General features: G+C 34.7%; 1 protein-coding gene across 3 annotated transcripts in view; it reads right to left on the bottom strand.

The window, feature by feature from the left end:
- The window catches only part of GABRB2 (gamma-aminobutyric acid type A receptor subunit beta2), a 133768-nt gene that overhangs the window by 75400 nt on the left and 36982 nt on the right, over positions 1–21386 (bottom strand). For all 3 annotated transcript variants that reach the window (XM_042826393.1, XM_042826392.1, XM_042826394.1), the window contains exon 4: positions 8182–8402. In XM_042826393.1, coding sequence (XP_042682327.1) covers positions 8182–8402 — 221 coding nt within the window. The remainder of the gene's footprint in view (positions 1–8181; positions 8403–21386) is intronic.

Raw genomic sequence — 21386 nt, 5'->3', positions numbered from 1 at the left:
GATATCTGTGAATCTTTGGAACACATAAAGAATGACAGAGTTACCCAAATAAAACAGGCACTGCAAGTTTCACATGAAGGAATGAAGAAGAAAATCCAGTGCTTATGGCTGTTATTTCCTTGAAGGTTTCAGGCAAAGCTTGACACAGGTGTGATTAAAACAAGAAAGCATACATCCAAATTCTGCCTCTTAGCAACAAAATATAATCTTAGTACTTGATTTAAAAGACAGGTGATGAATCACAAGTCTTCATAAATAAGGAGATGGCAATACACCCTCTTTGCACGGTGTAAATGTCGTGAGAGAAAGAGATGGAAAGCAAACACATAGCTGAGCCACTACCATCTGCACAATTAATATATGTTCTAAGCAGCAAGAGCGTAGGAGGAAAATGCATCATCACTTATGACTATGCAGTCATTAGCCAAGATCCTAATCTTCATAAGGAAAGCGAATTAAAAACTCACCATTTACTGTGGCTGTCACAGCAGCTCCATAAACAAAAGAAACAATGGCCCCACTGGATTTGGGTGAAAACTGTGCATTTTGAAGTGGTTGTTAGTAAGCAGAAGCATGACATCAAGATAAATTGGTAATTTAATGCAGCTAATCTAAGGCAATAACTGCTCCCTCCCCCTACTTCAAACAGTTGTTCTATGAGGAAAAAAAAGAAAACAGAGCACATGGCAAATTTCAGAGGAAAACATCGACTAAGGAATAAGCAAGGTCTGTAACTGGATGAAAAATTGACCATGAAAATACTACTGACTTTCCTGAAGGTTTATAGTTTGTATAGACATTACAATAGGAAATTATTGAACAGAAAGTCTGGCTAAGCATGCTTAGATGGGGCAAATAACAAAGCACACTAAGGAAAGTCAGAAGGGGAGAGGATAGTGCTTTTCTTTAACAAAAGAAAGGAGAAGAGAGCTTTGCTAGTGCTAATAATATGATCAGTTAGAAATGGGGCAGAACCACTCAAGTTGCCACACTGCTGTCAGCCACTGATGTATATTTACTCACTCTGTTTATTTTCATTTGAATACAATATTAAAAACGATGTAAAAGAAAAGCCCAGACATCCTACAGGGACAGAAGAGAGGCCCTTTCCCATTCCCCTTCAGACTCTTTGCTAACACAGACATTTCTGTCTACACTGAGAGGTACTTGTTTATCTAAATGGGAGCTCTGCCAGGTTTCTGGCTATGAGATGACTTCAAGACAGACCTCTTTCTTGGTAAATAAAGGCTACAATGCAGAGCTGACACCTTAATCTCTTAACTGATATCATGCTTTTGAGATGGAGTACAAAAGATCATTTGTTAAACTAAATTCAAGCTATCAGCTTATTTTAAACAACACATTGAACATCGTATTTTCCATGGCCAGTGAGAACTGCCGAGCAACAAAAAACTGTAATGAATAAAACCTTTCACTTATTCCTACCTGTCAAAACTAACAAATATAAATGCATTCTCATTTACAGAACTTTTCTCTCAATTGAAGTTGAATTAAAAATCCGGAATTATCAGGACGTCGCTTTCTTCACCTTATTGCTATAGATACTTGTGTTTTCCTGCTATGGATGGAACATTTAAGCTTGGCATATTTCCACCCCATTTTGCAGACTTCAGAAATTCAGCAATACAGGAGAGATATTTTGAGATATTTGCTCAGGCCAAACTAAGTTTTCTAGGTTTGTCATCTCAGCTATCAGTAATGTATCTAGCATAAGTCAAAGCACAATATGCAACAGTTCCATTACCTTATGAAACAAAACTAAAAGCCATTCCTGCTATTTAATTGCACTGGCAAACCTAACAAGAAGAAAACAAAGAAAAAACCAAAATCTACGTGAGAAAAATTGTTCTATCAATGCTTTCTTTTCAACCATAAGGTTAAGTCATATTCACCTTTCCCTTTCTGAATTTACATAATTCGGGCATCCCATCTATCAGTCATATACTTCCTAATTGTCTTTTATTCATCTAATATCTTTTAATTCCTCTGAATTAATTTCCAAGATTCTGTAGTCACTATAATGAATAATAAAAGCAACAATATTTACTTTCATTCTTGACACCGGACAAACATTACTCTCCAGTTCAGTAGGGTTGTATTTTCTTGTGGGGGTTGTATTCCCATCACTAATGATTTTCATTATTAGTTTTAACACCAGTACAAAGCATATTTTCCTAGCAATGTCATAAATCATAGATTTAGATTGATTAGATTGATTGATTAGATACAGAAATTAAAGCTACACTGAAACAAAACAAACAGATTAAGCTTAAAGAAACTTAAAAGAGGAGAGGACCAGACAAGATGTGGCAGGTGGAGTTAGAGTCTATCTCATTCAATACATGCAAATTACAGTATTTATGGATAGACAATACTAACACAAAAGGATAAAAAAAAAAAGTACCATATCACCACAATAACCAATTCACCCTTATGTAATGTTTCTGGACAGTTTTGGAGATCACATAAAGTGTTAAATATAGCAATACGAATAGTACCACTATATTTAAACTCCTTGTAGAGTTTGAGTCCATCCAACTAAGTCAAAGGAGATGGTGACAGGAAGTTTGGCTTCAGCATCATGTGCATCTAAGTGGGTACCTAGAGAACAATGTGCAGAGGGAAGATTTCTTTCTAATCCTTGTGTATACAAAGATGTTTTTAGTTTCAAATAACGGGGTTTTCATCCCCCCCCCCCACCCCCCTTGGTTGTTTTAAATGTACAGCAAAGCCCCTAGAAAGGCATGATTTCTTTTTAGATAAATATTTCCACAACAAGACTTCTTCTGTTGAAGGTCTACTGAAATTACACGAAAATAACAAATGACTTCTCTGTCTTATGGCTATTCCATTACTTCTTTAAAAATCTAACAGTAAAAAATGTATAGCAGTCAGAGAGGGGATGACATGACATTTCTGCAGTAATGCTAACACTATGAAAGCACGTTTAAACGTAATTAAGGATAACAGAATATTTGTAAGTATTATGTGGTTTGGAGATCCTCTTCTAGAAAATGCCAACGGACTAAAGATGCACGGCACTACTGAATGTTAGCTGAGATAAAAGTGTAATGATCTGTCATGCGGTTATGAAATAAACTTTAGTGCATATAATTTAATAAATGTAAAAAGCAGAGGAATAAACTTTTATGTTTCAGTAAGTGCCTCCTTGCCTGGGTCTTATTTCCCAGATTGTGCACTCATTGCCATCTCTATTTTTTTGCATACAGAACCAGATGGAGTAGATAGAGAGATAATGAGAGACGATGATAAAATGAAAGAAACATACAGTCTATCTCTGAAAGAATGGCGCTTAGCAGCAAGGTGTATCAATTATTTACATCCTCGACAAACTATATAAAACACTCTGTAGTCATCATAATGTTGGCAGTTTATAAGCTCTCTTCAAGTATTTTTCATTGCTTGAAATTTGTAATATCTTGGTTAAAAAAAAAAAAAACTACAAAGTAGATTGTGATAAACCTCATGTTCATGGTAAATTAATGTTATGTTACTTTCCCATATAAGCAGAAGCATTTAGAACTTCGGAATCTTTCTTTCTTTGCAGTATCAGATACATTGGCTTAATGTTAGCCATTTATCTTAACAAGCCAATAAGTAATGTTGTAAGTAATGCTGTCTCTCCCACACCGAAACACATGGTGGTTCTTAATTGACATTCTGTCCCATGAGAAGGAAATCATCTTATCCTAAGTCAAACCGAGTAAAGAGTCAGAGAAGACTCCACCCTTTACGTCAGTCCTAATGTCTCTTCTTTATCCACATACAATACACTTCAATGAAACAGATTTTAAAACAATTAAAAACTACTTTGCAACAGTAAATTACTTTCTTTTTTTTTTTTTTCCAGAAAGATAAAACAGACCTTAATGGTTTACAGACTAACTACATTTATTAGAGTACATTTGAACCCCCAAAATCCAAAGGCAAACGGCTTTAACTTGTGATCTTGTATCAAGAATGCTTGCTACTAATTTTTACAGTTCAAGAGTCCTGAGAAAGTCCATGAGAGGGAAGACTGCAAACCAGAACATTTTGGTCCTAGCCATATTGCATCAGTTTTGGGTAATGTACATGAAACACACCTCAAAAGCATTTCCCTAGCAGCTATTCAACCCTGTGTTTTTGGGTTTTTTTTCTGTTCTGATGCTGAAGAGAAAGCACTGTAATGTTTTTCAGTAACTTTTGAACACTTTTTCAATAAATGTTTTAAATAGGCAACACGCAGTCATGCAACACTTTCTACAGTACAACTGACAGTGCAGCAGTGGATGTTACCCTGCAGAAGGCTTCCAGAGAAGTAGTTGATTTTTTACATTAATCTGAAAGTCTTTTAAAAGGCCATATGCCTCTAAATACCTTTCACTTTTAAAGACAAAGCTTGGAACAAATATTTTGAAGTGTCTGATTTTTAAAAGCAGTCTCAGCGGAGACAGCCTGGTTGGTATATTCTATAGTCTATAATTAACGATCACCCAATTAAGAAATTAGCTCGGAGGATGACACGCTCTGCCAAACCATCCCCATCAAGTGCTAAATCTGGGTTTACAGTTCACATGTGAGAAAAATTTGGGGACATGAACATTTGTTCTTTTCTGTTTCAGAACTGAGAGCTTTTGCAGACTACAAGTCATGGAGATCCACAGGATACAGATGATGCCCCCTTGAAACGTCACCCACTATAAAGCCAGCAATCTGTGAGGGGCCAGGCTGCAGGTCAGGTCACTGCACTAACTGCTGAGGTCCTTTCAGTTCTGACATTGAGCATGCCTGTGTGTAAGTTCTTTCTCTGTGATTTGATCTTGTAGTCTCCCTCCAGCCCTGAGACATTTTTCCCATCTGCTCGTACAGATGGCACAATCAACTGAATTTAAAACAATGTTTTTCCAAACTTTTCTGTTTTCTCTCTCCTTGAATTACATGGTTCTAGGCTAATAGAAGCAGAGACTATTCTAGGGATGCCTACTCAGAAGGAAATGTGTGCAAACTAAACGGCTACAGCAAATGCCTGCATTGCAGCCTAAAAGGCTAACATAACAACCAAGAATAAGCATGCTTAAAAACACTCCTCTGAATTGTTTACACAGTCTGGAGAACTTATCTGGAAATATCACAAGAGCAGAATTTCTTGCAGTATCCGATTTCTCCATATCTAAGCAGGACCGCATATTGGTCCAGGAAAAGCTTCCCTCAAGTACTTTGCACATTGAAAGCCAAATGAAATTTACATTTGTGGAGGAATCTAAAAATATGTATCTAGTCCCAAGAGATACAGAAACCACCTGGACTTTTCAATTAAAAAATAACAGCCAGATTTCAGGAGTTTAAAAAATTATTTCTCAAAAACTGTCTTCACCGTTCTATAAAACTCCATGACAAAACAAGTTGAAACAGCAGGCAGACAAATGAGCTGTTCCCTTTCAAAGAAAAACATTTTGGAAAAAATTAAAAAAAAATCCTGGAGACATAACTTAAATAAACAAGGACCTCCAGTACTTGCAGCTTCTTAAAACACTTATCAGAAAAATAGAAAATCAATTCATTTAAGTAGTTTCCAAAATTTTACTGTAATGCTCATCAAAATGTAAAAGAAAAATTATCTATAGAATCACAAGAACAAATCTATGTAAGAAAGGGGAGGTAAGTTTTTTCTAATTCTAAACAAGGGACTCATTTTCCTTCCACACGCAAGGCCTTAAAGCTTCACTCTTAATACGTTATGATCCAGTCCCAACACCCATCTCAGAATTCAAATTTTGACTTTTAAAAATATGCTAATAGAAATTTATATAATCTATATCTACATACAGTCCACATATACATTATATAAACATATATCTAAGTCTATGTATAGCAACTCTAAGTACACATTTAGCATTCATCTCATTAGCTGAGGCTCTATCACAGCATTCTGCAATAAAACTTTATGAATATCTTTCCTAAACAAAAATTTCCTTTTTCAGAATCTTCAAGTATCAGCAAAACCAATTCAATAGAATACGTTACAGAAGAAAAATCAGATAGATTTATGTTGCTGTAATTCTCAGTTATGTTAAAAGTTAAATTTCAATTTAAGATTAAGTGTTTGATGACCCTTACTTGTTTTTGGAATGCATCTATGCAATATCCTCAGAGCAACTTAAACTATTACATGGTTCTTTAGCTGATAGAGATTTTCTTGTTAATAGAGTAAATGCCACAGTTTGCCTGTTAGGCAATAAAGCTCTGAATTTTTTTCACTCGATTGCAATGTAATAATCTTGGATAATAGGGCTTTTAATGGAAAAGATTCCTGTGACTTAAAGCCTTTTTCCTATTAAGCTTAATTGAATTAATTATTCACATACTAATGATTTAACAGCTATTCATATAAAACAGAAGCAAAAGATCCTCTTGAATACTTATCCTATACTTAAGATCTCATAAAGGAACTGAAGTAAAAGATATCTTTGTTTTCTTTCGGATAGGGGAGGTATTTAAAATGCAACTACCCACTCTCCTGCTGTGGATAGAGGTGTTCTGAAGAAAAATGCATCTCCAATCTTTGAGTCCTACGTAGAAGAAAGATCCTTAAGACAGTCAGCGGTCTCCCTTTTTATTCCAAAAATTGCATCTTTCCCCAAATTGGCTCATTTTGTCAATGTCTTGCCACATAGAAAAAGTGCAACAGTGATTCTAAGGACAGCAGAGTAGATTTGTATCTATAAAACAGCTACCATCCCACAGTGCATATCAAGGTTGACAATTTATAATTCTTCATAATAATTCTTAGCACTTACACCGTGTTTTATGAGATCAAAGCACTTCACAAACTAATTAATCTTCACAACACCCTTGTGAGAAGGTAGGTTTTACTATTTCAATTTAATAAATGGAACAACTGAGGCAGAGGAATTGTACAGTTTGTTTCATGCCACAAAGGGAGTCCTGGTCTTCAGTTTATAGATTAGAAGTAACAGAAGCACTAGTTCTGTGGTGAATTCCCTTGGACTGCCAACTGAACTAGTTGCATGAGTAAAGAAAACAGAATCTGGCCCTTACCTTGTTTAGTTAAAATTACAGACAATTCACTTAAGGAATTTACAAGGGAATCAAGAAACCCAGTTCCTTTCCTAGTGTAGAATCAAATTCCCTGTACAAGTGACAGAAATAAATACATACAACTGTGTGCTGCTTTCCTTTACATTAGGGAAAAAAATAATCAACATAAAAGCACCTCTTCCTTGACTTGAGTTACAGGCAGAGTAGAAAAATCTCACAAGAAGATAAATGTAGTAAAGAAAGCTTTTAGAATTCACATCCCCTCAAATTCACATTCTATCTTTTCCTCAACATGAAAACATCAAACCTTCCAGACTGAAGTTCTGCAGGGTTTTCGTTTGTTTTTGTTTTTGTTTGTTTTTTGTTTTTTGTTTTTAAGCCAGTCAGCATTTTCTGCTTTGTTACATACTACACCATATTAAGTCAGTCATCTTTTGCAGGAATATATATAAATCTCCCAAGGGAATTGTTTTCTTTTTTCTATGAATGCTACAAAAGAGGTTCCACTTTTCAAACCTCCAAAAGTTCTTTTGTTTATTTCTGCAGTCATTAAAAATTTATTTAATGAGTATATAGCCATTCAGCCTAGTTTCGTGAGTGAATGACATTTCAAGTCAAACATTATATTAGCATAAATGAGAAAGCTGATTTTCATGACAGTAACATACAAACCAATTAAATGTTTAATTAACATTGTTTATAAAATATATCATTTAATTAAACAACCAATTCAGACATACATTTTCCTTTTTCTCCACCAATCCTCTCCTTATAATTGTTATTTCAATTCCTTTGAGGATGCAGTTCTAAGAACAGCGTTTAATCCAGAATGTGTATTTACAATAGTATTTATAGTCTTATGTGTTCTTAAAGCAAATATTTTAGAACTGTACTAAAAATCGAAGTTCATTTATAATCCAAATTTTATTTTAAAAATCTTCATCCATTCTTTAAATATTTAAAATAGTTTCTGGAATATCAGCAGTTTTACAGAACATAGCAATGCAAAGAACAGCAATAAATAAGGCAAACAAATCATAAATTTGAAGCCACAATTAAAAGACTAAAAATGAGGAGTCAGAAATGGTTCGCACTGACCTTAGTCCATACAAGACCGTCCCATCTGGATGCAAGCGGATCATTCTGTTCTTCACAGTGACACCATGTACAAATGACTTCTTGTCATTCAGGAAATAGGTATCAGGAACCCATAGCTGATCAGCTACTCTATTGTCCAGAGTAAGGTTTAGAGGTATTACATTATATGACAGCCTCTTATCTCTCCATGCTTGCTGAAAGTACATTGTCAAGGTATAGTCCTGTAGTTATGAAAACAAGAGAAGATGATTTACATTAAAATAGAGGGCATAAAGACATAAGTATGCAAATTTAGCTGTTGTGATTTTGCTTCTTTCAGTTTAGAATTTCTGCAAGTAAACTTTACCGTTTCTGTGCTGAAGAGCTTATATCTACTTAACAGGAATGAGAAAATATAAAAGATTGATTTTTTGTGACTGACATGGAATTTCAATTTTAAAAAAAGAAAGAATAATAGAGGAAAAAAAATATTTTCAGATGGTTAACAACTTGCAATTTCTATAGCACATTACAAGCCAACAAATTCTAGGAAGTAAACATTCACAGACCTAAATTTTACTTCACAGCCTCCACTGTATTCAGCGAGGTAAGATCTCTGGATAAGCCCCTGCATCTTTAAAATTGCAGCTACCCATTCAAATGCTTTTCTAAATTAAAATCTCTTCAGTCTGTTAACTTTCCCCTGGGCACTGAAATCAATGGGAAGTCCCCAGTGTTTCTGTGCTAGAGTCTTATGCTCAATTTTACAGATGAAGTGACTCTGGTTACTTCAATGGGACAATTCAGAGAACGCAATTAAGCATCTAGCTAAATATTTGCAGTATTAGAAGATTACTGGCTCTCTTTTTCTCATACAGGCCACTAATAAACAGTACTTGGGAGATATTTTCATTTTTAGTGTATTGTGATGATATTTCATAAACTAATTTCTAGCATTGGATAACAGAAAATCATGTAAGATCTGAATATTTTATTGCAAAAATTGCAATACTGGCTCTCAATTGTTGCTTTATATTTCATTGTCCCGTTAGCATATTTTAAAGGACTGAAAATACATTTTTATTTTAGCTGGCAAAAAAAAAACATTCAAAGACACCTATCATATCTGTATTTTATGAACATTTTCATTTAAAAAAAAAAAAAAAAAAAAGATGGCATAAACTGTACACAGAATTTCTTTACAAAACCAAACAGTTTAATTATTTTATTTTCCCACGTCACAGTTTTGCAATCCAAACTTTCACAAGACCTCCAAAAATGCCCATTCACAAAATCACTGAAATATACTTAGTGAAAAAAAAAAGTTCCATGTTTCCAGAAGTTACCTTTTCACATTACAGCCAAGCTCTTCATAAGTAACAAACCAAGAAAAAGTTGCTTTCCTTGGTGAACGAGCACAGGCTGTAATGCAGAGATAGGCTTCAACCCATCCTCAAGCACTCAGATACACCTCTCCCTCCTCTGCTTTTAGAGAACCCAGTCCTAAACTACGTACCTCAGCAACGCACCAGCAATGAAGTGAATGAAAGCCACTTTCGACCACAAATTGAAAAGGAAATCAAAATCAGATTTTTTAATTCATAATATCAATACCTGAATAATCAGAAACTTGTTTCTCTTCTCTGCACTGATAAAACATTTTAGACCTAAACCAGTTTGGTATAATTATTCCCTTTAAAATATGCACAGTGTATCCTTAAAAATGGGTACTAGGTAAGGCCTTTGAAAACTGCACATGAATAGCTCTTTATTACAGCGGAATTCTCCAAGTAATGACACAGTACCCAGGAACCATTTAACCCTGCCTCTTCTGCAGAACACTGTGCTCTGAGATGAATCAGTATATATTTTTTTCTTTAAAGATATATATTTCCATTGCAGGTATTTATTCCTTTCCAACATACAACCAGAGTTTGATCTTCTCCCTGTTTTAATACCAAATTATTTACCTGTTAAATATTATAACTTAATCAGTTTTAATGATCTGAAGACCATTCTTTTTCTTGTTTGCTTTTTGTTCCTTTCCCCCCCCCCTTCAGAATTAGGATTAGAGTCCGTTTGCAAGAGCATTCCACCTACACAGGAAGAATTTTTCCGTTGTGCTCTACTGTACTGCAGTATTTGCTTCATAACTAGAAACAAGAAAACGTTCAGTCATATATCGTCAGTAAGAAAATGTATTAGACTTGATTATTATAAAATATCACAACATGAAATAGATGGATTGTAACAATCACTTCCCTATCGTCCTTGAGTTAGAATAAGAATAAAATGTGAGAAAGTACAGTCTCCACGTAAGTCATATGTATGAAAGACTCTTCCCTTTCACACCTCATTTAAAGAAGAAGAAAGGCAGAGAAGGAAAATTAAATGTGCATAAAAATGAATTACATAAATCTGCAAATTTTGGAGCACTGGTATAGCTGAAAGAAATGCCAAGACATCATGCTGGAGTTCAGGGACTGCGTCCCAGAAAAGATCTGGTGCACCAACTAAAAACTATTCGGCATCAAATGGCCCTATTTTTCTGACATGGCCGCAGCGTTTGATGGTCAAATTGAGATATCTTAAATAACTTTATGAAACTTTTTAATTAAAAAAAAAAAAAAAAAAAAAAATCAAGTTACATATCTCAATGCCTGATTAGCGAGAACAAGATGAAAACTTTGCACACAAGGTTCAATTCATTCCCTAATAAAGAAAGAGACATCTGTTCTCAAAAATCCAACAAATTCAAAAAGATTTTCAGACATAAAATAGTCCTGTACTGTCCCATGGCTCTCTGACATTAAGACCATCCTCACCCTCCAGAAACACTACCAAGAATAAAAGTCAGCTAATTTCACATTAAATATGGGAATTCCCCTTGGCTGTTAAGATAAACATCGAAACAAATACATATCAAAAAGTATCCTGTCTTTTTAGGAAGACAGCCACACTGTGAAGAAGTGGAAGAATTGAAGTGGCTAGTAGAATACGATAGTAGTTTGGGAAGTAGGACCTTAGCATGCTATTAAATTCACAGAGTGAGATAACTGGTAGTTTACTGTAAGTGTATAGATGAAACAGAAGCCAACTGCAACTGGCTCAAAGAGTAATGAAACCAAACCTCACAATGACTATGCTAACTATGCTTTGTAAAACATGATATAGACCAGCTATGGATGCACAGGCTGTTTACAACACGTGAATACAGAGATATAGTTCACATATATAAATACATAGGTTCGTCAGTTACCCTGAATACAAGGTTTAAAATGCACTGTAAAAACTTCGATTAAATTATCTATTAAATTAAAAAAAAAAAATTTGTTTAGTGTATTTATGAATTTTTTTTTTTTTTTTTTACCCTGAGTTCACAAGTTACCTTGGTGTGAAAGTTGTCTGAAAATGCATTCACCGCTAACATACACTGGGAGATTTAAACTTAAATTTAAACGAATGCAATTGCTATAAGCAGTCAAGTTGTCAATGACCTCCAATGATCATGGGGAAGTTAATGCACAGGAAAGCATTACATCTGAAAACTAGCACACTTACTTATATTTTCTAGTAATACCTATTTTTTAATATATACATACATACACACACACACACATATTCTTTCATCATTAACACTCAGAAAGTTTTCTTAAGCCATGAAAGAAAAACAGAATGAAAAGAAAGAAAAGAAATTAAAATGCCTATTAGGGATTACTACAAGCCAAAAAGATCAGAACACCAGTATTAACTAGACTCATCCCTGGTCAATAATTTTCAAATGTATATTTTTGGTCCTCTTTTTATGCTAGAAGAAGGATCAAGGCAGTAAAGGAAATAAACGTCATAAATATTCACAGTGACTGGAAGAGTGACATGCAAAAGATGGAGGCAAACACAAATTTTCTTCCATGCATTTCAAAGGATACTCCAATTTGAGAACAACAACATAAAAAATATAGTTCTTTTTCTTCTGCATTTCAGAAAACGGGACTGATCCACAGATAGCTTAAAAATGTATACCTGCACTTGTATTAACAAGGATATAAAGCAGCTGCTGTAACGCTTTATAAGTAATAAAATCAGGACTCTTAGGAGGAGAAAAATAAATAAGTCTAAGGAACATTTTGTGTATTATAAATACAACGTACAGCAGCAGGGAGTTGAATAAGCTATTTATTTCAACTCATTAGTATTGAATGGAGAACTAATTTGCAATTTGGCTTAAGTCCCTTCTTCTTCACTTCCCCGGTTATTCCTAACTTGCATTTAAAAAAATGCTTTACTGCATTTCCCAATACGGCATTCTTAAAACCAGCTAATTTTCTTTGAAAATACTTGAAGCTGAAGATTTTGCCTGAATGCTGTATTTATTTACTACACACATTTAAATAGCTGGCTGCTTGCAACATATTTAAGTTCGGCTTAAGTAAATTACGAAGAGCATAGATCTGTGCTGAAAAAAAACCTGTATCTTAATATATTAAAAGCTATTTAGTCAAGAAGAAAGTAAGACGTATAAAATTTACCCCCTCCTCAGACTTAAATGAAGTTACTAACAAAGAATGCAGTTTCTACACTGGGAAGCATGTTTCAGTGTTTGAGCAGTCCAGAAAACAATCCAAAGCAAAGCGCTTCAAGCAAAAGAAGCATCAGTGGATTTACTTCAAAAGCAATGGCTTTCCCTGAGAGCAAGTCACTGAAAAGCCCTTCAGTTCTCATTTTCTTTACATCTAACTATTGCAACATGTTCTATTCTTAACTACCTATCTCACACAGGTCAAGAATATCAACATGACAAGTCTGCTCTGTTGGCACTGAAGACACCATTAAGTGGCTCAGTTTTGCCACTTGGATTGAAAGCAGAACAAATTGTTGGAAAAGTGGCTTTTAGGAATGGATAATGGAAAAGAAATACAATATATTGCCAACTATTAAAAAAAAAAAAGACCAAAAACCACTAACATTTACATGTTCCTTAAGTATTTTCATCAAAAACAACAATAAATGACCCACTGACATCAAGAACCCAACACAGAATCAAAGTTGAACTCCCTCAGCCCATCAAATCTCACTTCCTAAGGTGGCTCCACATCCTTTTAAATTCCTTGAGTTATTTGTGTCTCCTAAAAGTTTGCAGGTAATTTTTCTTGATGGGAATTGTATGATCTGAAGTCTATGATATTTCCAAAACATGAAAAGATCCCAATATCAAAGCTCACCATTTATTCTGCTGCAATCATCACCAAATTATTTATCAGCAATTCTCATCCTTCAGCTGAACAAATAAAGAGATGGGTTGTTTACCTTCTGCAACGAGGTTCTTGGAAAAACACAGTGCTATGGAATCAAGCTAGAGACTTGTGTATGGAAGGCAAACTAATTGGAGCCTGAAATATAAAGCTATGAAAGTCGGAGTAACAGACTGATCATCACTCCAGGATCAAGATCGTGAATGTTTGTTTCCTCAGCTACTACTGAGGTTTCTTTGCAGTGATTTGCATATTTGGTGCAGCATTTACTTAACAGTTCTTTCTGTTTCTGAATATGTTCCAAAGGACTCATTTATATATGAATATCTCTGGAAATTGCTCCAAAAGTAATGCATCCTATTTATTTCCAAGGAAACTGTAACAGATGCAAAGAACACAGTAGCTCTATCTATATCTATCTCTATCTGCTATCTATAGCAAATCCACTGCACTTCAATACAGCACCACTGTATTTCACACACTTAAAGGAAATAAAGCCATTATGTCTAATGTGTCTCCCATCAGTTAAATTAGTTCAGCAAGACACTGAGACACTTGGTTTTCATTTGTAACAAGTCATCCAGACTGAACAATAATACTGCACTTTTACTGATCCAGCAATCTGCATGTCATTCCAATCAAAGAACAGATGCCATATGTCTTTTAGCTCTCTGACTTGCAATCTCTCGATAACAAGACAAAGATTTAAAAAGTGAACTTAGAATGAAAGCAGAAAGATACTTGCTCTGGAGTCACACATCTTGATATCTTCAGATTTTTCTCTTTTGAAAGGATCTACTCTTCTCTTCATGAATCTTCACAGGATTTTCAACTGAACAAATTAAAGTGAATAAATCTAAACTATACTCACCTTAAACAAAAATATACATACTCTATTTTTCTGTCTCAGGCATAAAATTACGTGGTATTGTTATTTAGTCAGATCTTAGAAGTAAAATGAATTATTTTGAACCACAAGAAACATCCAAAAATTAGTTTATGTTTGTATTTCAAATGTCACATTCTTCCCAGAGAGACCAATTCTGAGTTCATATGTAATTCAACAATACTACACATCTGCAGAAAGGTAAATACCTACAACAGTAATCACTTCTATTGCCATCTTTACCAAGATTCCCTTACTCTAGCTCATTATTAGCAGTATTTCAAATAAGAAAAATAATCATAACTGCATAAATAAAGTGGAAATAAACTGGTGATTAAGCAGAACCAGAGATGTAAATGGAAACTTTGATGAGAGTAAGTGGTGACCTGAATTATTCGGAAGAAGGGACTGCCACCAGAAACACATATGTTTTACTGGCCATTCTGAATCATCATAACAACGATAATATTTTTACAAGATAGGAATACAGTAATTGAGTGCGAGATTGATTCTAGGTAAAACACAGGAAATCAGTTTGTGCTTAGGTGCAGACCTGAACTTACATAACATTTGAGCAAGTGCTCTTTTTCCTAATACTTTATATGAGGACTGCTACAAAAAGCGCCTCCTATTTTACCATGTTGGCAGGACAGCAGCATAGTTTGAATCTTCCCACCACTATTCCATTACATTTTGTTGCTCCACAACAGACAGCAGCTGAGGGGCAGTCTGACACAATAGCATCTGATGTGGAGCTGTGTGTGAACAGGGGGGTGTCACTGAACTCCTCTATGTGGAGAAAAAGTCAGCCTTTCTCTTGCAACACCAGGCCCCATACCAGTTTGAAGCACATTGAAGCACATTGCTAATCCTGGCTGGACTGTCTTACTACACCCACTGCATGGTCCAGATTTGGCACCTTCCGACTTCCACATATTTGGGCAAATGAATGATGGACTGCATAGGCAACATTTTCCTAGCAATGCTGCAGTAATAGCAGCTGTGAAACCATGGGTCACCTCTGCTAGTTCAGATGTTTATGAGTACAGCATGCAGGCTCTTGCTCTTTCTTCTTGGTGAAAATGCACAGCTAAGCTTCTCACAGGTAGCTGAGAACTGGCTCTACCAAGTACAGCTGTTGTATTCTTTGCATCCATTACAGTTTCCTTAGAAATAAATAGGATGCATTACTTTTGGAGCAGAGCTTCCGGAGATACTCATATATAAACGAGTCCTCTGGAACATATTCAGAAACAGAAAGAATGGTTAAGTAAATGCTGCACCAAATAACTTCTGAACAGCTTATAAAATAAATAATGAAATGAATGCACATTCATTTAAAGAATATGATACTTGTTTCTAATTTTTTTGCAATAATTTTGAGAATATAAATAGATATACTGTATGAAAAGAAAATAAATATATAAACAAATGTATACACATATGCAGAGATACTTTAAATATAGCCTTGCTGATGAACAAGTTTTCTTTTGAAGAAGGATCACTTCGTGATGGCATGGAGACTCCAGCGACAGAAGATTTATTAATGTGCCTGCTATTGTGTAAGTGAGCTAGTCTGCCTTTTTTTTTTTTACATCCAAAAGGATGTACAGTTGCTAAATTCCCAACTGCAGACTTTGGTCCAATAGAAATTAAGACTTAATAAGAACTGAGATATGCTCAGTGTTTACTACTAGAACAGGTTGTCGTTTGACCAACTATGGAGCACGTAAATAAATAAGGCAGATAGGGAAAGTGGCTGCCTGTTGCAAAATCTGTTAAACATACGTCAACAGTTACAGTCCATCCCTTTAACATATAGCCTCCTGACATTTTAAGGAGCTTTGCATCACCTCCCTTAACCTGAGACACCACAGTATTTATTCTTTCTGAAGCTAAAGTCTATCTGCTATTATTTCCATGTAAGAAAACACATACATGGAGTTTCCAGGTTGGGAGTGCCTACAAAGCTCAGATGAGTGGCTGTTATCTTCTCCCTTTTCATTTCAGAATTATAAATGAAAGAACGAATCTTTAAGAATTAGTGTTTAAAAGTAAAACACTCTACTACTAATCCTACCAGATTTCTATTTTGCCTTTCTTGATTGAGTTTCTTGGTGTAAATAAAAAATAAGAAAGTATGGTAAGTATGGTTAGGTAAAATCCCAGATACCCACCATGCTCTTAGTACACGCACCCACTTAGGAAGCACAAATGGAAATGATTCCAGACAACTGGAATGTGCCAGCTATTTTTAAAGCTATTTTGCACTCACATATGAAGCACCAGCAGCAATTGGTTTCTCTCAAACACTTTCACAGATTCTGTTACTCTTCTTTCTAGCCTGCTGATTGCAAGTTCTCTAAAATGGCTCATTAATCTGTTAGTGACAAACTGATGTCTCTAAAGAAGCAGTGTACTCTGGAGAGTACAAATCTCCCACAGATACATTCCTATAAGCATTTATATATCACGGTCTAATACACTGGAGGCTACACACTGCACTTTAGACTAATGTGTTTCCTTACTGTTTACACATAAATCTTGTGGGAATAGACGAAGCACCGTTATTAAGTTGCCTTACTTGAGCAGTGCTCTTGAATTCTCTAACCTTATGTACAGATTTCATAAGGTTGAACAGTGAAGACTGTGAGAATAAATAAAAAAGAACAAAAACACATATAGTGCCACATCATGTAGGCCTTTTTGGTCTTTTAAATGCTTTCCCCATAACCCAAGATGTGACAGGTTGCTACTCTCAAAAATGTCAGGCATCGCAGAGTGCTGGCAGCACTGAAGTAAAAAGGACAATTTTAAATAACGCCACATCATTCCTTTCATAGTGATGACAAGCGTGTGGAAATTGATAGAAAGTCCAATTTGCACGACAGCCAAATGCTTCAGCAAAGAGAATACACTTAGCAGAAACGCTTCCAAGAGAATCAGTGATGTATTCAGATGAAAAAGAGATGATTATTATGTTGTAAGGAGACTTTTTTTTTTTTAATCTGCAAAAATATTGCATTTTTAACAGTCAGTGCATCTGCATTAATTATAAACTGTTTATGGTTCAGCAAAGCCAAACCCTGTCAGAATATCCCACAGGGAAGAATTTGCATTTTGAGTGCCTCTATTACAAGGGTCCATTTTTCTTTGACAGATAAAGAAGCCTTCTTAACTGCAATACCCACCAAAAAAAAAAAAAAAAAAAAAAAATCTAGCTTTCATACTTAACCTGCATATTTAATCTACTCAACTCTGAACCATGGGACTCAACAGGTAGACACGCTTGGATAGGTGTGTTGAACTCTACATTCTACGCCGTAAATATTCAGGTGTACCTTGCCATTTTGATTTTTGTTAGGATTCTGCCTTATTCACAATTAAATTGTATTAAATCACTATTTTCCATAAATAAATACATTGCTGTTTCTCTCTTATGAGTGACTTAGATGATTCTATTCATGACAAATGTGCTCCCATAATTTTTAATGTTTAGAAGCTTAATGCGGAAAAAATAAATGTTAATCTACAAATCTGTTTTCTTTCTCCTATTGAAAATTCATCATGTAATAGATGCATTTGATCAGTTTACCTTGAATTCTCTAAAAGGCAATTCTTCTCAAACAATATATTAACTTACTAGTGAATTCATCTTATACTTTTGTTCAGAGGTTTTATGGATCAAATTCATAACGCAAAATATTTTTTAAAACTCTCACAGATTGGATATTATTTATGAGTTGAATTTTTCATGCTAGTATTTCCTTCTTTTGGATGGAAAAAAAAAAAAAGAGGAAAGCAGATGTGAATGCTTTGGAAACACCTCCCTTCCACTCCCATCACACGATTATTTAGCGCTCAATACATAGATTTTCAAGGTGGCAAGTAAGAGAGAGCATGCTCTGAATGCTATAATGGAGTTATGTGATTAACGCACATCCTGAGCTGAGAAAAAAAGTAATGTGAAAAGAACACCAGAAGGACAACAGGAAAGATCAGATCGAATACAGCAGGGATGCTTTTCATCATCTGTACTTCAGTGACCAAATGGAAATAACTGCTTTTACAGCTGGAAACATCAAGAGCAAGACAGAAGTTTGCCTCTTTTCAAGACATGAAAGGTAAACGGTTAACTGGAAATGACACAAAGAGTATTTCTCTCTTGACGTTAAACTGAAGCATGAAAATTCTCTATTGTTCCAGGAAAATTTTTCTTTTTTTTTTTTTTTAAATCCATATTAGAATCAACTTCTTTAACCTCCACTGGTGTGCCTCCCTACCCCACTTCATTTAAAACCATGCTAAAAAAAAACCCAACAAAACACACAAACCAACTGGCACTAAAACCCATATGTATGTTCACTTTTACTCCCTGACAAATAAACTGCCGTTGCACCGTACGAATTGCAGATCTAAGGCATATTAAGTTCCAGTTATACAGTATCCATACGTGTGTGGTTCCATGACACTTACTAAGAAAATCCATTTTAAACCATTAAACACAGAAGTAATAAATAAAATACATTAACATAATAAATAAAATTCAAGCAGCCCTGTTATTATTCCTCTGAGACCATCTTGAAAATAATGGCCCTGTCTGGATCTCTCCTGGCAAATTGGTCAGTCTTGATGAATTTTTTGGTCAGTCTTGATGAATTTTTAACACAAGGTTTCTGCACTTGTTTCCAACTCCACAATAAAGACTTGGTTTAATACTTTAATCTCAACAGCTTCAAAAAACATTAGCTTGAGTGTTTTGTCTACTCTCTCAAATGATTAGACTTGAAGCCATTGCAGTAAGCGCACAGCTTCAGCAGGTGTTGAACAAGGAAAATCTCAAATAGCTCATACATTTCAGGCTGTTACCTCATATGTGCTTAATACAGTAATTCTGCTTGAGAACCCTACGTTATATTTGGCAAGCAGAACACATCAATTTGAAATCCACTAGTTCGTAGATGGTTAATTCATGCATGAAATGCATGCATTTACATATCAGTTCACTGGCTTGATTTACAACAAATCTATTTATTTTTAAATAACATCATTGTTTCCTGCTCAAAAGCCACCAAAATGCTTTGCAGTGTATTGCTGCGTTGCTATATGAAGTTAGTTGAAGCTTAAGAGTAGGCTTTTTTGTTTAGGAAATTCTATTTTGAGACACATTCTTTCTCAGTCATATCAAAATGTTGCAGAACTTCCCCGAGATTTTCCTGATTTTTACTAAAAAAAAGAAGAAATCTTAAGTACTGCACTTGTCAAAAAGGATGTTTCATTGAAGTGGTCTCTCATTTTCTTCCTTGTTTTCTTCCCTCCCACTATAAGAAAAAAACCAGCACAAAATCTCCAACATTACTTACACTTTAGAAATTTGTGTCTGTATAGTCAACACCTTATTCTTGAATTCTGGTTACCACCTTTTCCATGGAAGTTCCAGAAAAAATGGTACTTTCAAAAGGAAGCCACTTGAAAGGGGTCTTGAGTTCCATTACAGTATTACAGACAAGTGGGGTATTTTTGGTTTTTGTTTTATTTCCAGCCAGTCCAATAACCAATCATTATACACTCTTTACTGCAGAAGTAGTACAGGAAAAACGAATTAAACATAAGAAAAATTGAGTACATGAGTAGAAGCTCATACGCAGTCTCATTTTTGACAAGATATTGGCAGCACAACTATTTTGAGAAAAACGTAATGCTAAGTGTAAGGTTCAAATTTAATTGGTAGTTAGATAGCTCTTCTTTTATAGCATTTTCATGTGAGAATCACTACATCTAAGACCATTAAAATAAAAAACAGACATCTACAGCATATTAGAAAAAGAAGGTTTGAAAAAAGAAGGCAAGAATAGCTTTTACAAATGTCTAAACCGGTTCAAGTAAGGATAGACAATAGATAGACATATCAACAAATTGACTAAAATCCATTAGCTCAGAGTATAACAGGAACATTTTTCTTTTGACCTAAAAATCTAAAATATATGATGAGAATATACCAAATGTTTTGGAATTGTAAACAGTCAGAGGATTTTGAAAATTCTGCCAATAAACCTTGCCGTACAGACATTATACTGACTCATGCCATTAGTATCCCAATGCTTCAGTCAACTCTAATATGTTAAGTTAAAGTCTTCCAAAAAATAAACAGTTACCATTAATTTCAAATAGCATTTCAGAACCACTACTTATTTGATCTTCTTGGAAATGCCACTATTGATTTTACTTCAAGTCTGTTGTGTCATCACTTACCACTTATATGCCAAATTGGCTTGAAATTTTGATTGATAGCTCTACTACAAATACTTTATTGCTTGGTGATATTTCTTTACTTGTACCAAAGCTCTGTTCCTATTTGCTAAAGTATGCATAGAACATATTGTTACAGCACTAGTATCTCTAATAAAAACATTGTGACTGCTAGCCTAGGCGCTGATTCATATTCTAATTCACACTCTTCACTAATAGAACTGCTGCAAGACTATAAGTTTTTTTTCAGCAAGAGATGAAGAGGAAGAAGAAAGAAGGTGCGTAAGAATGTTGGGTTACTGAACACTGAGAAGAGTATACCATAAATTAATTACTTTATTTCTTGCATTAGACAACTTGTTATTAATGTCACCAAATATAACAACTAAGCACTCCTCTTAAATTATCTCCACATCTGTACAGTGTTCAAAAAGTCAAGACAGACCTCAGCTAGCCTATGGCATAATGCGACTATCTGTAGCAGTTTATATGCTACACAAACCCTCACTTATTTAGGAACTCACTGTAATACTAATCTTAGTATCTGCTTGAGATATCTGGCCAGGAAAACAAAGCACTGAAGATGCTCTCAGGACCTGTGAGAATTAAAGAGTCTTTAAATGAAACAACAGAAAAGAATTTATCTAAAATTATAGCAGATTTTCCACAAAGGGAAGGTAAATATGTACTCAATGCTTCATGAAAGCTGTTCTCCTGAGGAAAGTGTTTAGAATCTAAAACAAAGCATATCCTTCAGAACATTCCAAAAATTCTCTGATCATTTTCCTAAATCAATACTGAGAAGATTTAAAAAAAAAAAAAAAAAAAAAAAAAAAAAA

The sequence above is a fragment of the Centrocercus urophasianus genome, unplaced genomic scaffold (genome assembly GCF_019232065.1).
Source record: "Centrocercus urophasianus isolate 14NV4802_14NV808 unplaced genomic scaffold, USGS_Curo_1.0 seq_26, whole genome shotgun sequence".
Lineage (NCBI taxonomy): Eukaryota > Metazoa > Chordata > Aves > Galliformes > Phasianidae > Centrocercus > Centrocercus urophasianus.
Note: the sequence above shows the minus strand (reverse complement) of the source record. Positions and strands in the feature narration are given on the sequence as shown.